Here is a 17,179-nt window from a genome sequence, read left to right as displayed (position 1 = left end):
CCTTGACAATGTTCCTACTGCTACCTTACCTGCTCTAACAAAAATGTTCATATACGCGTGTGCCCCGTGTAGTAACGGGAAGAACACATCTGATGAAATAAGAATAAACCCCAACCAAATGGGAAAGTCTCTCTTGTTCTTAATGAAAAATAACTCTTCCTGAAAATATCTGGAAATAGTGGTGATGGCTGTACAACACTGTGAATGTGGTGGGTGCCACTGAATTTTCAGTCATTCTCTGTGGCACCCCAAGGATCTCACATAAGAAAACATCTCAGGGCCCTTTACAATTCAACAGCTGAGCCAAGTTGAACTTCCTTTCCCTACTAGAATCATAGCAGCTCCCCTTCGTGGTTGTTTTTTTTTTTTTATTTGAAATCCTACTACGAAAGATTCTATGTACAGTTGACCCTTGAACAACACAAGTGGTCGAAATCCACGTATAGCTGTTGACTCCCCCAAAACTTAACTACTAAGAGCCTACTGTTAACCAGAAGCCTTGCTTATAATACAGTCAATGAACACATATTTTGTATGTTATATGTAAGCTAGAGAAAAGAAAATGTTATTAAGAAAGCCATAGGGAAGAGATACATGTATGAGTGGACCCATGCAGTCCAAACCGGTGTTGTTCAAGGGTCAGCTGTACAATCATAATTTACAGCCAGACAGATGACTGATCGACTGAATGAATGTTGTGAAAGGGAGAAAGGGAGAGATAGGCCTGCTGGCACAGCCTCACCTTCATTTCTTCCACAGCACTCTCAAGTTCTTCTGGTGACTTGTATTCAAAATCCCTCTCCAGGTACTCTTCTTCCGCCTGAGTCATCCATTCCTGCATCTCCGCCAAGTCTTTCTTCAAGTTCACCACTTTTTCCTGACTTTCGGACAACCTATTTTTCTGAATAGCAATCTAGAAAAGAAAGCCATTTACCCAAATAAACAAGTGTTAATATAGTAAATGCCAAGTTTCTAATAGCTAAAGGCACAGTGATAACTTTCCACAAAGAGTCTTAGGTTTTAAAATTCACGTGAAATCCTTTATACACTGTATGCTATTGTGAGATATATGCAATAATGAAAACAATAATTATAACTGGGATTCTAGTTCACATTTTAGATATTAATCTAATCTGGAAATATCTATTATGATTTTGAAAATGCATAACTTTTGACAAAGTAATCCCAAATGAAGGAATCTAACCTATAGCAATAAAAGCATATATTTCAAGGAAATTTACTGTAGCTTTATTATGGAAAAAACCCTGAATACAACCAAAATATCCATTTTCTGCTTTTTAACAGGATTCTCTGTTAAGATTTCAATTTTAACAGCAGAGAAGAGAGGGCTGCTATTAAAGATGTTCATAAAACACTGCTCTACAAAATTTGGCTTTGAAAATTTACTATACTTGTATATTCCCCAGAGACACAAAAAAGTTACATTGGAAAACAGGTATTTTTCCGAATCTGGTTCAATAACTTAAAAGTTTCAGAGAAGTCTAAAGTATTTTCAGAGAGACCCTCCCTCTAACTACAAACTCGCTTCGCTATGGGAGAGATGCTGTGCACAGAGATCATGCTCACTCGCTATTTACCCTCTGCTCAAATTCAGTCTCAGAGCAGCGGTCACCTGCCAGGGCCGCTTGGCTGTGAAGCTCATAGTGACCAAAGGCCAGGACAGGAATAGACGGCTCTCACGAGAGTAAGGGGGGCAAGACTTAGTGGCTTTCCTGTTCCTGCTCTTCCACAGGGTCACAGTCATAAAAATAGAAGGGGCTCAAACCCAGGCTTTGATTTCACTGCCAGCCTGGTGCTCTAGGAGCCTCTGCCAGCAATACACACAGCCCTGGTCCAAAGCCTGGCTGGTCAGCTTTAAACACACACACGCACACGCACACGCACACATAGATTTCCTGGACCCCACTTCCAGAAAATTCTCTTTACTAGTAGTTTCTGGACACTAGTTAGTTATGTAATTTTTATGGATCCATAGAGAAATGCAAAAAATAAAGACACTAGCAAACTTTTCAAAAAAAAACACCCAAAAGCTCAAAATTAGAATTAACTCCCTTGATATTATAAATTTTCTGTTTTCTGGTATTATAATGTTCTTCCTTTCATGAGACCATGGATATATGTAATAGATGATGTAGGCTGTCTTTAGTTTGCTGGTTGGTTGTATATGTCTGTCCTTTCTTAACAAAATAAAAACATGGCAGCACTATGTTTATCTCAGACTTCTTCAACCTTTTTACGATTCACTGAAAGGCAATAGGCTGGAGGGTTGCCTCCTGCTGAGGACACTTAAAAATGTCCTATACTTCATTCCCATGCTTTGAATCAGTAATAATTCACAACTAATTCTATGCTGTCATATGTGTGTATGTATATATGTGGATAGATAGACAGTCATCGATCTGAATGTCTATGTCTATGTCCCTACATATGTATCTATCACCTTCCTGGCTCCTCATTGCCACTTCCAAACAATTTTCCCCATTTTCTTCCCCAAACACCCCATTCAAGCATATAGCATCAGATTATAGCACATTTAGAGAAATCTCAATTTGGCTGTATTAATAGATGATATTATAAAATACTTTATCAAGTGTGATCATGGTGTGGCCGCTTTGTATAAGAGTGTCCTCATTCAGAGGTGAAGTGTCATCATATTTTAAAATCCCTGTCAAAAGTATATTTTTAACCAAAAAAAGAAAAAGAATGTACATGTCTGTATGTAAAGGGAGCTGGGGGGAAAAAATGAGAAAGCAAACATGGTAAAACATTAACAACTGGCAAGTGTAGGCATGGGTGTGTGACTGCTCCCTGTATCATTATTTCAACTTTTCCGTAAGTTTGAATATATACAAGTTAAGGATTTGGGAGGGAAACCATAAAACAAAACAAAATACTCAAGGATGCAAATTATAATTTTTGTCTACATAAACATTAACCAAAAAACACTGTGAAGAGGCATGGGCTCTCCACGGCCTGCCTGTGAAGTATTCCTGTGCCTCACACTTCTCCCACTTTCCACCCCTGCTCACTCCGCCACCGTTTCTCTAGCAAAAGGGAAGCGGGCGGGGAACGGTCGCTTTCCCTTCCATTTCCACGGGGAGACTGTGCTCGGCAAGCCTTTCACCCAGAGAGCAAACCTCATTCCCTCGCATAATCACAGGCCTCACTTCAGAAGCCATGTCCCTCAGTCTCTTCTGCATCTTTATTGTCTCCATCCAGGTGAGGTCCTTCTTGTCAGCATGCAACTATCCTGTAGCATCTCTTATTTTTAAAAATTAAACGAACATCTCTTTGGACGCCCATGTCCCCTCACGCACCCCATTTCTCGGCTCCCTTGAACAGAGAAATTTCCCCAAGCTGGTTATACTTGTTGCCCCGGTTCCTCGCTTCCCATTCTCTCCCCAACATTCTGCAGTGTCTCTTCCCCGACAATCCACTGGAATGGCTCTCTCAGGGTCTTTAGAGGCCTCCACCTTGTCAAATCTCAAGCTCGTTTCCCAGTTCCCACGGGCCTCAGCGACCCTCGGCTCTGGACACTGTGGGGACCTCAGTGTCCCCGCACTCTTCCTCTGGCCGACCCCTCCTTCTCAGCACCCTCGGCCCCTGCCCCTTCCTCTTTCCCGAGGGAAGTAATAAAGAACCCCACCTGCATGTCTAGCAAGGATCTCGACGTGGACCCTTCCAGAATGGAAACCACCATGTCGCCTGCTCCCACAAAAGCTTCTCCTCGAGTCTTCACCATTCGGTAAATGACCCACAATTCACACAAAGCAAACGCTTTGCAAAAATCCTAACCTGTCCTTGACAGTTTGCTTTTTCTTATGTCACATACCCAATCCATTACCAGACTCTCATCTCTAGTTACAAAATAGGGCCCAAACCTGACTTTCTCATGACCTCCACCACCACCTGCCTAGTCCAAGGAGCCATCCTCTCCCGAGACTGCAACAGCCTCTTGCCTTTCCAGAGCAAACTCTCCAGATGGAATCCAGGGTGTTCTTAAAAGATCTTTCCCAAGTCACTTCCCGGTTCAAAACTTTCAAATTGCTTTCTGTGTGAAGTCATCCTTGAAATAAAACCCCAAATCTTTGTCTCCAAGGCCACATACAATCCATCCCAACTATCTTCTCACCTCACGTCTCACCATTCTCTAATCCAGTGGCTCCTCTGTCCACTCTGTTCCAGCTACAATGTCTTTCTTGTTCTTTTTTAAAAAATATGTTTTCATTGATTTTATAGAGAGAGAGGAAGGGAGAGGGAGAGAGAGAAAGAGAGAGAAGCGTAGATTGGCTGCCTCCTGCACACTTCGTACTGGGGACTGGTCCGCAACTGAGGCACGTGCCCTGGCCCGAATCAAACCGGTGACCTCTTGGTGCAGGGTACAATGCTCAGCCAACTGAGCCACACACCTCAAGCTCATTCCCACTGAGCAGTCAAACTGGACAATTAGTATCCTCTCTGTTTTTCAAACTATATGGGCTATACAATCAATTTTATCAATTTTATCTACCTCTTGAAAAACCACAGGCAGTAAAGCTGAAAAACTTACCTCCCTGCTGAACTTCTCCAGTTGGGGTTGATAGTCAGCTAGTTTTGTCTGCACCCAGGTTTTGATTCCAGCAACTGGACAACTTCGAAGGTTAGTCTCTACTTCCTTCATGTCTTTCAGCGATGACTCAATTGTTTCTATTTCATTAACAAAAGCCTGAACACAGAAATGAAGCCCTTGTTGACTTCATTCCCAAAGAAGCCTATAATTAAAATTATACTTTGTTTTGACCCCTGCGAATATCATAAGAACAGATTACTTGGGAGTCACAACTTTAACTGCTTCAGAAATATTGTGCCTTAAGAAATTCAGTTCACCTGGGTGCTTCACGCAGACATCTGCCAAATTAGATTGGAAATACTTGACTCTCTTCAGGAAATAGCACTTTCAATTAATTTAGAGAAGCCTAATAATTTCACCAAATATAAATTGTAGGCAGTATTACTGGGACATTGCAATTGTTAAATATGTTTTTCTTAAAGCTTTACCATGTGACACAATAAGAGCAAGATACAGTTGGTAACTTTGATACTAAGATTGTCATCATAACACAAAATAGAAGCTCCCGTTCCCTCTCTCCAAAATTCTATGACCATGGCCAAATATAAATAATCAGTCGTTTTTTATTAACTATAAAGTCAAAGAACACTTTATAATGAAAGATATTTTATCTGGATATATTGTCATGTCATGTTCTTACATTGTTAATAACAGCTTCAAATAATAAATGGCAAGAAGAGCATGTTATTTATAACGGCAGGTCCCCCAGGTCAGCAGGACTCACCGAGCACTGGTCAAGCTGCCTTTGTAGCCCTTCGGCGTCTCCCTGGACAGCCTGCTCTTCCATTAAGAAGTCTTTCACACCATCCATCCACTTCTCAATGACTTTCGAATCAGCCTAATCGAACACAATAACAAAGGGGGATATTACTCAGTGACATCCAACCCACTACGTCTCGAAATCTATTGCTACTGGAAAAAAGACAATTTTTCAAAAATTTGATAGCATCATTTTCATTTACTTTATTCCTTTTTGTAAATCTTCAATTTTAAAGATAATGATTTTCTTCATGAGTGGCTAAAATCCCCATGAGATGACAGTTTCCTGATCATTCTAAAAATTTCAAAACACCCTCCAGTGAACCAAGCTATTTTGCCTGAATGTCAGCGATATCTATGATTAAAAGTTCAAATTACAGGAAAAATGCTTCTCTTGGTATAATCAAGTAAAAATCTTTTGTTCTCATATAAATTAGAACAAATTTTCTCCTAAGGTTATCTACTCAAAGCAGAAATAAATAGAGAGCATACTGGAGGGGAAATAGATTTTTCTTAGTTCTGCTGTTGGATGCTGTTATCTGAGAACCCAGACAGCCCGCTGCCCAGTTCCATCCTTTCATCCAAAATTCACTAACACCCACAATAGTCCGACACTGTGTATAGAGCTGGGGGGTCTAAAAGAAATAAGAAAAGAAATATTTTGCAGAAAGAAAGTGACTTCAGAGAGGCAGTAGCACTGGAAGTGGGCCCTAAAGAGCGCAAATCAGTAGGTCCAACTTGACCTCTAACGCTGGAGGAAAGCAATGGTCGTTTCTTTCCAAGGCCTCCCATTCCATCATCAGTCTGACTTACTAATTTCCCTTGTATTCAGCTGAGCTCGCTTCCTCATGCCTTCTTCAATTCTTTGCTTCTCATCTAACCCGCGGAATGAAGAGAAATTTTCTATCCTGTTCAAAAATACCTTCAGATTTGAAGGCAACCACCACGTCTGCCCTTAGCCTTCCATTGGTCCAACAGTCCCAGTTCCTTCCACGATGGCTCTAGGACATGACAGCCAAGTATGGCACTCAACACGTCTGGAAGCCACATCAACTTCTGATGTCCTTATAATAGGCCACACAGAACTGTGTTCTTATAATGTGGGGATGAATGGCAACAATGGAACCTAACTGGTATTTCACGTGCGGATAACTACACTCATAAAATGCCATCTAAAATTCTTTAAGTTTTATTTTTCCTATGGTAGGGGTTGTTTTGGGTTCTTTTGGTTTTTTTATTTGACTGTTTATAGACATATTACTCACAATAATATGGTTAGCTGAAACTCCAAAATTCCCTTAACTTCCTCAAAATTACATTTCCCCTGTCTCATATTGCTTAATTGACTTCTGTCACAAATTCAGGAGTTGATGTTTGTAAACAATAAACCCTGTCTTGTTAGTTCACAAAGTGATCTGAATTTTTAGTCTCTCCATTTTCATATCAGCTAACCCTCCCAGCTCTCTCTTATCTGCAGATCTAAGAGTGAAGTATTCCTTTTCTGTTGGGTTCTTTGGGGCAGTTAGGGTTTTGTCGGGTGAAAAATAAGGACAATGACAGTGTCTACCTGAGCATCCCCCCCTCAATAATGAATGACACCATACCATTCATTATTCAACCAATTTTTGGCTTACTTTTCAAAATATGGGAATCAACCTAACACCAGCATCCAACTATAGACTCCATCTCCCTCTTATAAGATTATAAGAGATTTTCTCAAATACTGTACTGAAACCGAGGCTTGCCAAAAATGATGGTTTGTAGCATTACTTAAACTAAATGAGCAACCATGAAATGTGAAAGTCTATGAATCTGATTTGTATAATCTAATCTCTCTCCACCAAAAAAACAAGTAAAAGAAATTTACTTGTAGTTAAAGGAAATGAGTCTGGGCAAGGCTTACAGTGGTGTCCATGTGGATTCCTGGGCACCACACAGTCTTTCCTAAGCACATGTAAGATCTCTGGTTGGTCAATTATCTACAGCCAAGAACTGACATCAATCTTACTTCAGGTCTTTAGCTTCTAAGTAATAATGCTCTCCCTTAACTAGGACATTCATCCATCTCCATTTGTCTGGTAATTTCTCACAAAATGCATGAGGTGACCTTGAGATCATGGGTAAGAATCCCATGTGACTTGGGATGTAGATTTGGCATCTGAAGGATCTTGGGCAGTTTTTCCATCTAACTCAGAATTCAGGCTCTAATGCACTCTCAGTAATGACCACTCTACCCTTTCTAGTTTGCAGGGCCATTCTCTGATGAAGATGGAAAGCAAAAAGTACCGATACAGTGAGGCCTTTCTGTCTCTATTAATATTATATCACCCTGCACAAGCACCTCCTCCCTCGTTCCACACAGCTCTGAAAGCCCGTTTCATCCCACTGCACATTTTCCACAGCTTCCCTTCCCTCTGTTCTGTGGCCTGCCTGCCCCTGTCCTCACCGTCCCTTGCTACTCTTACCCTTTCCCATTACTTTAATTGGTGATTCCAGCTCTCTAGGATCTTATCACAGAAGGCTGCTTAGGAAGACATGGTCAGCAAGGGGTGGGGCGTGCAAAAAGACAGAAGTGCAAGAAGAGAGAAAGTATAAAACACCTGAGAGTTCACGAAGCACTCTGCCCACTTCTTACACTGTCAATCTCCACTCTGAACTTTTTAAAGGTTTGAGGCAGCGTTGCTGCTATTTAACTGGCAATTCATTAAATCTAGTTTTCAATAGGAAAACTGATAGTCTCCTGGGCCAGGGGTTTTTGACACTTACAGGGAAGCATTATGTTCCAAGGAAGGTTTAGGCACAGGCAGCCTTGACTGGAGCAAGTGGCCTCAACGATCCACTTGTTGGGATGAGGGAACTTTCAGGGCATCGACCCCCATCCCCCTCCCTCTCACACACAGGCCACGTGAGCTCACCCATTCGCACACACCTGTCTTTCTTTCTTACACTTCAACTTGAGAAAAAAGAAAGAAGAAAGCAGCAGATGCAGACCGGCCAAGCAGACCCACTGATGGCCCCGGAGGGAACAGACAGGCATCTGAAAAGCTGCTTTCACCGCTAAAAGCCCTGCAGGACTCCTGACCGTGCTGAGTCCTGGGAGACGCTGTGTGGCCCCAGGAAGAGGGAGACTGAGGTCTGGATGCCAAGCTCAGCACCTTTCCAGCCAGCAGGCCTTGAGAAACTCATTTCTCTGAGCCTCAGAAGCTCAACTGTAGCATAGAGAAAATACCAAACCCCTTGCCTGGTTGTTCTGAAAAACAGAGATCATGCTTGAACAGGGCCTGGTACAGAGCTGGCACGCAAAAGTGGTAGCTATTGTCACTGAGATCTACAAACTAAGTGCTTTATGACCACGATTAACCCCATAACGGAGATACCGCTTCCAAACTCTGGTGTTTACTCCCATCAGAGACTCCGCAGGAATAAGCAAGGGTGAGTACATGTTTGCAAAAGGATGTTTAATGTTTTTAATTGCTGCCAACATTAATGCGTGTTCTATCATATAACTGTTGAAAAGTAACTGTTTAAAAATAACTGTTTGAAGAGCTGCTACTTATATTTCCTGACTGAATCCAGCTGAGCAGAAGGAAGCCAAGTAAATGAGGAAAGGCCCAACTTTAAAAATGCCTGGAGGCAGCACCATAGACTGCGCCCCCTGTGGGTCACACCAGGTGGGAGGGACACTAAGATCACCGCTAATGACCTCTGTGTGAGCAGATAGGAAGCTCTGCTCCGCCCTCCAGCGGCTCCTCTTTCCTTGGAACAAAAACATCTCAATCCATTTGTAATGTTTCCTGTGATTTAAAAAATTCCAAGCCCTGGACAGTGTGGCTCAATTGGTTGAGTGTCGTCCCCTGCACCAAAAGATTGCTGGTTTGATTCCTGGTTGGGGCACATGCCTGGGTTGTGGGCTCGATCCCCAGTAGGGGCCATGCACGAGGGAGCCAATCCATGTTCTGCTCTCACATCGATGTTTCTCTTTCTCCCTCTCCCTTTCTCTCTCATTAAAAATCAATAAAAATATTTTTTAAAAATACCAAAAGTCTGTTCAGCTTTCATTCAGTCTTCAATCATGCAGCCAAGAGGTTACCAACAAAGTGAAACGCTCACATGCAGAGTTTCTCTGTCCAGTTAAAAATCACTGAGCTGATGCACTGTGAGCTTCTAATGCACTGAGCTGATGCACTGGGAGCTTCATAAGCATTTAATGTCCTCTCCACCTCCATCCACTTGCAGAATATGAACAAATTCATTGAATCAATGAATATATGAATATATATTAGATTAGGTAAGTTCTAATGTTCTATCTTCTTTGGAGGACCTCAGTTATTTGAAAACTTACTAAGACATTTCTAAAATAAATGTCTGTCATTATTTCACACACAGAAAAAAAATGTAAACTGCATATTTGCAACAGGCAAGATACGGAAGCAAAGTGCCCATCAACAGACAAGTGGATAAAAAATTTGTGGTATATATACACAATGGAATACTACTCAGTCATCAAAAAGAGTGAAAGCTTACCTTTTGTGACAGTATGGATGGACCTAGAGGATATTATGCTATGTGAATAAGTCAGATAAAGACAAATACTTATGATTTCACTTATATGTGGAATCTAAAGAACAAAATAGAAACAGACTCATAGATACAGAGAAGAAACTGATGGGTGCCAGAGGGGAGGGGGTTGGAGGGATGAGCAAGGTGAAGGGATTAAGAAGTACAAATTGGTAGTTACAGAACAGTCCTGGGGATGTAAAGCACAGCACAGGGAATATAGTCAATAATACTGTAATAACTATGTATGGAGCCAGGTGGGCACTTGAAATATCAAGGGGAACACTTTGTGAAGTATATGATTGTCTAAGCACTATGCCCTACACTTGAATCTAATACAGAATAATATTGAATGTAAACTGTAATTGAAACTGTAAACTGTAAGTGCTACCTAGAGCAGCCATTTCTCACTCCTATTTATACTCATAAATTCTCAAATATAAAATGAATAATATGGTAGCTTTGAAAACCAAAGTATCAAATACTCTAGTTTAGGAGGGCGAAAAGCCTAAATTCTACATTGACCATTACTGCTCAAAAGCACTGATCTGTAAGCATCTAGATGGGTAGCACTTGCCGCTGGGTCGTGGAAAAGGAATGTGAGGTCACTAAGCAATTCCTTTACCCATCGCAGCCCATCGCCCGGCCCCTGAGCCGAGGGCAGAGGAAACCTGAAACTTGGCAACTCTGGGTTTAAGACAATAAGATTCCAAGGTACACAACCACCTCCCTGAGATCTTGTTTACAGCTAAATTCTTGGCATTTTATTTTGCTCCTCCCCCATCTTTTGGAATGTCCACAGCTTTTTAAACAGTCAATTTCTAACCCCAGACAAAGGTGAAAAAAATGGTGAGACCAGAATTAAAACAGTAATTTAAGGGAAGGAGGTTTCTATTTTGCTTGGTTTTATAATATTCATTAATCTATAAGACACTCTTTAAAAAAGTGTTACCGCCTTTAGTAGGGAGGACCAGGGACGACATTGCTACGACATTTCTTATCTGAAACTAACAGAGTTCTTAAATCTAAGGTTTAGGATAAATCAGTATTCCCTTTAGTGATATAAAATGAATTCAAAATGAGAAAAAAAAAACAAAAACCTTTGACATAATTATACTGATTATACGTTACCTAGAAAGAATGAAATCAGCCATACTGCATACTACTCTTAGAAATTATAGCATTGTGTTTATACCCTAAAATGTTTTCCAAAGTAAGTTGAGAACCTGGTTCGGGGCGGCCCAGAGCTCCAGCACGTCCCCTTCCACACTCTGGGTCACAGCGCAGCACACAGTCTGACCGAGGAAAGGTGTGTGACCACACAGGTGTCCCGCCACTAGGACAGCCAGGCATCTAGTTTCCTCGATCCAGCCTCACAGGAGAGGTGCGAGTGGGTAAGACGTTTGAAGGCCCTTCAAGGCAGTGACATGCGCCTCTGCGCCTTGCCGTAGGCCAGGCCAGGGGGCTGTCCTGGAAGCTCACGCCGTGGGGAGCTGCGACTGGCAGGCCAGTGTAAAGACGGCCGGCTGAGATGGGCTTACTGGGAGGGACACGGAGCGGGGAGCCCAGAGGCGGAGACAGCTGCGCCCCTGTAAGCAAGGCTAAAGGCTGCCGCCAGGGCTTCCTCCAAATGAGCGTGTGCAGAAGATGTAAACTGCCAGCGAGGCAGTGACCTTTCCAGAGACGGGCGATGGTCCGGTGGGGTGTCTGCGGCCCACCCACCACACTGTCTCCCCCAGCGCCCAGCTCAGCCCCAGGGGGGCGCAGCAGGGCTCCGGGCGGGACGGGGCGGGCGGGAGGCCTGGGGAGCATCGCATCACCACGGCCAAGACAGCCGGTGCCTTCCAGAAGCCTCACCCGGGGTGGACCACGAATTCAAGAGGGAAGGGGCCGGGAGCAGCGGTCAGATTGGAAAGGCAATGCACTGCTGAGGGCAGGGGGCTCCTGAGAGCCGGGCCCGGCAGGAAGGGGCTGCAGGCGGCTCCAGGGGGCGGGTCATGCGGGCCTTGGGGACAGCTTCGTGACAGGTGGTTACACCACAGGGCAGGAGGTCGTGAAAAGCAGGAAGGCGGTAACAGGAAACATCTTCCAGCCCCTGAACCCAAAGACAGTAGTGCTGGGGATAAGCAGCCTCAGGATTTTATCATATTCAATCCCCACAACGCAGACGAAAATCTTGTCCGTAAAAATCAGTAATTTTTAAAATTACATTTTTCATGTATTTTTAAATGTTTTGCTGCCTGGAAGGAGTGGGAGGACTTTCCATGAGGTCATTTTAAATGCACCAATTAACAGTTTAATTCTTAATTACAGGAATTGAGGTCATTACTTTGGCATGGGATAGATGAAAAAGAAAAATTTAAGAATGTATTTGAGAATAATACTGACTTAGAGCAGTGATTTTCAATGGGAGTGGCCGCAAGAATTTTTAAAACATGAGATACCTGACTATTGAGTCAGAGGCACTGATCTCTTTTCCCTTAGATTGTAAAATAAAAAAATGACAACAGCCAACACAATAGCCGTCCAGTGTGGATGAATCAAAATTATACCTATTTTTTTTTGGTCAGATCAGCCAAAACTATAATATATTTTTGGTGTGTGTGCCACAGAATTTTAGTAATTAGTTTGTGTGCCAGGAGATGACAAAGGTTGAAAATTGCTGACTTAGAGTGTGCAGGCCCATTCTCTCTATCTGTGCAAAAGGAACCAGCTGTGTAGACAAAGGAAACGTAGGCACATAAGGAAAACACTACTTGCCGAAAAATAACCAAAAACTAAAACTTGCACACAAGCAAATAATACAATTTCCTTGCAGGAATTGTAGGATGGTAGGAAGAAAGTAAGCAAAAGCTATGAGAATACTTTCCGTTTAAATGCACTGTGTCAATGACAGGCATTATTATTTGAGTAATGAAAATTCATACTCCGAGCTCATGCATTTGAGTACTATCTATTTCAGTGCCCCTCATGAAGTTCCAATATCATTTGTTTCTATTAGTGTGGGAAAAAATGATTAGAATTAGAAATATTCATGAACTTTCCTTTTTCACTTGGAATATGTTAACCTCCTGCAAGAATCATTGTTAATGCGAGCTGCCCCCAGGAAAGGAAATGGTATTGGGAAAGACAGGGAACTCTGAGTGCTAACTCTAAATACTTTGTTATTCAATGTCTTCAACAAGCGTTATTCATGTATTACTTATATAATTAAAAATGCATTTTAAAAATAAGTCATCCACTGTGTTCCTAAGAAACTTTATCATGAATTGGAACTGAATCAAAAACCTACTGTGCCTCATTCCTTAAAAACAAATAGAACTAAAATGCCTTAAAAATTATAAATCAGGTAATTAAAGGGGGGAAAGAAGGCTAACGTCAAAATGAATATTTATTGTAATTATCTTTGGGGGGGATAAAAAGTTTTCCTAAGTTATTAAGTAACAAGCAGTTCATTCAAAGCAAATAAAGGAATAAGTGTTCTTTAGAATTTAAAAATGTATCTCAATGAAAAGCTGTACAATTATCTCAAAAGCGGTCAACAATCTCATAGTTAGGACACAAAAAGTAAACTAAAAACAACTGGACGTAACAAATCTGCTACCATAAAATTTAAAAATTATAAAATCTAATTATCAAGATGCATGTTTGATGTGGAATATTTTCAGTGGAAATGAATTTGGCGTGCACTCCAATTGGCCACTTGAAGTGCCTAAATTTGCTACATGAGTAACAATAACACACTAAAGCCTAAAGCTGGATCACTGTAGCCACAGGGCTCTCTTTTGTGTTTTGAAGAACATTTATTATCTTTAAATTCCACATTAAAATATTGGCACACATTTAGCTAACTCTATAATACACTCGTAAGAATCAAAAGATCAACCTTTGGGTTAATCTTCACTTGTAAATTTCCCTAACTACATCTCAGACTTATGTTTGAAAACAAAGCAGTGATCTTTGAAAAGATGGGAAAGATTTAATCCAGCACTGCTCCGCCGTGGCACTATTGACACTGTGGGGCTGTCCTGTGCACTGTGGGAAGTTTACCTGCAACCCTAGATGCCAATAGCACCCTCCTCCCTTCCCCCACGGCTGAGACACACAAAAATGTCACCAAACAGTAACAAATATCCTCTAGGGGGCACAATCACCCCTGACTGAGAATCACTAATAATCCAACGCTTGGGCAATACCCCAAAATTTTAGAATCATGAATAAGGGTAATTCTGGTTTTTGAAGTTGGAAAGAATTACAAGTGAGACAGATAAGGGGAAGTGGATCCACTCACGATGTTAAATAAGTCAAAAATACTAAGCTACACAGAACACAGCCTCAAAGGCTCAGCTATTTGCTACTACCTGGGCACCTTCTACCACTGCAATCTAGTCACCAGTCTGTATGTCATGCAGGCTCTTCATCCCCAAAACATTCTGTTGGCCCTTTTTAAGCAATTTTCTCTTATCTTTGTGCTCTCCAGCACATTAAACGTATAGCTTTGGTAAGCAAGTTATAAATCCCAACTTAGGTACCTAATAAAGGTGACAGTAGAAAGAATGCAAAATTCTCAAGTAGTAGATATTTGAATCTTACATGATAACTGCTACTGTGTGGTCATAAACTTAAATTCCTAACGGGCTCTGCATTTACCTCAAAAGTTCTTAGTTTGGGCGTAACTTCTTCAAGCAAATGCAGATCTTTGGAAACCTTGACCTTTACTTTGTTCCACTTTCCTTCAACATCACTCAATTCTCGATTATACATTTTTTCTATATCTGGAGAAACGTTTTTCTCCAAAGCCTTTGTTTCTTCTGCAAGTTTAAATAATGTAGGTTTTTGATTCTCAAGGAGTTCATCAAGGGCCTGGAAAAAAATTTTCAAAGATTAACAATATGCACAATTTGTCTGTACAGCTGTAACAGTATGAGCTATAAACAGTCAAAAGCCACCTTTTAAAAAGCATTCAATAAAAAAACAAAACTGAAAACTCATTAAAAAAAATAAGCACAGTCAAAAAAGTTACAGTTTTCCCTTCATGAGTTGTATGTGGCCAGACGTAGTACATTCTCTACTCTGAAAACCTCGAACAATACACGCAGTGGGTGCTCTATCTCATGAACTAGTTCGGAGCCATGTATCCTAAATGGCCAGGGAAGCATTTTTCACTCAACATAGAAAAAGAACAAGTCAATTCAATTGATAGTGTTCATTTTTATTAAAGATATTTTAGTAGATTATAAACAGGTTGAGAATTTCAAGCTAATGACAATAGGAGAAACATATGGTTTCATTCTAGTAAAATATTTAACATAACTATATTTTCTTTTACCTAAGGGGCTATGTTATAGTAACTAATCTTCAAATTGTAAGAAATTTTTGGCCAATTGTGACCAAAAGTGACTAATATTTTTTTAAATAGTTGAAAAAAATATTTCAAAATATGCAATATATTAGAAAGGACTCTAGATTTTCTAAGACCTAAAATATATGTTACCTTTTTTTCTTGCAGGGCCTTTTCCACCTCTGCAAGATCATTCAAGACATCCAGCGACGTCTGGGCCTTACTTTCTGAATCATTTAGCGTATCTTTCAGTGTTTTCAACATTTCCAAATATGCGTGTCCAGGTTGGCTCTTCATTTCTGTTTATTTTAAAATACTTAGTTTGAGAAAACAAGGCTGGAAACCTTATGTTATTATAAATAACATGAATCTTCTCTATATAATAAGTGAATTATAATATTAAGAAGTTAAACTCTGTAACTAAAATTAAAAGGGATCTCAGTTACTGAAATCATTCCATTGGCATCTCTGAGAGTCAGGCAGTGAGATCATCCCTACGGATGTTGATGTTTGAAATATTAACTAGCCCACTATCATTTTTCTTCATTTTGTCATGATGAACTGGCTCTCTGAAGATGGTACTACAATGATCCTTTTGTCTCATATAATCTCTTTTTTTCTAGTAGCTACACAAAGAATAAAGAAAACAAAGATCCCTTCAGCCAGTCTTCCTCTAAGCTCAAGCGTGCAGATGAGCTGCCATGGCAGAGTGGTGGACATTGTATAGGGACACCACAGCCAGGTTACTGCAGGTACTCTGAGAAATAATGACTGCAAAGGCCAACTGGAATGAAGTCTACTGCACCCACTAATGTAAAAACCACAGGCAAGCAACACTTAGGTGGAAAGGAAGTAAGCTTATTTGAAGCACAAAGTGATGAAACCAACTAGCGGCAAAAAGTTAAGCCAGCAGCACTATTCGCAACAGCGAAAAGTGGAAACAACCCAAATGCCCACCAACAAATACATGGATAAACAAAATGTGGTGTGTACACACGATGGAATATTACTCAGCCTTAAAAAGGAAGGGAATTCTGACCCATGCTACAGCATAGATGAACTTAGAGAATTTTATACTAAGTGAAATAAGTCAGCCACAAGAAAACAAACACTATAGGATTCCGCTTATATGAGGAATCTAGAAGAATCAAACTCATTGAAACAGAAAGTAGAATGGTGGTTGCCAGGGCCTAGAGGGAGGGGGAAATGGGGAACTTGTTTACTGGGTATAGTTTCAGTTTTACAAGATGCAAAGAGCTCTGGAGATTGGTAGCACAATAATGTAAATATATTTAACACTACTGAACTCTACACTGAAAAATAAAGTGGAAAATGGATGCTCTATATAGTTTACCACAATTAATTTAAAAACAAAAAAATTAAAAACAAAAAATAAATTGAATTTTTAAATTAAGAAACATTTCAATTGCCTATGGATCCTTGTCAAAAATGAAAGCATATTTTGTAACAGTAAATTTAAAAGGAGGTACTTTCAAACATTTCACCTTCTAGGTTAACTGAACTCAGTGAACAAAGAGCATGGTATCTGAATGCCTTTCCAGAAGAAAGGACATGTGGCACATTTGCTCACCAACACGCATCTACAATTGCTGCAGGTAAGGGTATGGTTAAGTGTGCAGCTTTTTAACGTGCACTGCCCATAACATTACCTAATGCAACACAATTCCTGACTTAAACAATAGCTCAGGAGAAAAAAATATAGCATGAGGGATGGGCTCTGAAAACTTTTAACAGTTAATTTTCCAAAACCAGGTTTATTCTCAAAGTAAAAATCCTGTAAAATTTTTCAGACTTCAAAAGAGGAACATGATTTCTGTTAAAAAAAAAGAAGATGGAATTGCTAAAACTTGAACCATCTTGAGCAAACTGAA

General features: G+C 40.6%; 1 protein-coding gene across 1 annotated transcript in view; it reads right to left on the bottom strand.

The window, feature by feature from the left end:
- The window catches only part of UTRN (utrophin), a 399,896-nt gene that overhangs the window by 256,658 nt on the left and 126,059 nt on the right, over window positions 1-17,179 (bottom strand). The window contains exons 22-26 of the mRNA XM_087817673.1: window positions 15,441-15,586; window positions 14,597-14,809; window positions 5,355-5,468; window positions 4,571-4,726; window positions 743-913 (exon numbers count right to left, since the gene is read on the bottom strand). Coding sequence (XP_087673799.1) covers window positions 743-913; window positions 4,571-4,726; window positions 5,355-5,468; window positions 14,597-14,809; window positions 15,441-15,586 — 800 coding nt within the window. The remainder of the gene's footprint in view (window positions 1-742; window positions 914-4,570; window positions 4,727-5,354; window positions 5,469-14,596; window positions 14,810-15,440; window positions 15,587-17,179) is intronic.

The sequence above is a fragment of the Miniopterus natalensis genome, chromosome 5, assembly GCF_054644295.1.
Source record: "Miniopterus natalensis isolate mMinNat1 chromosome 5, mMinNat1.hap1, whole genome shotgun sequence".
Classification (NCBI taxonomy): Eukaryota; Metazoa; Chordata; class Mammalia; order Chiroptera; family Miniopteridae; genus Miniopterus; species Miniopterus natalensis.
The sequence above is the reverse complement of the archived record's forward strand: the minus strand, read 5'-3'. Positions and strand labels throughout refer to the sequence as shown.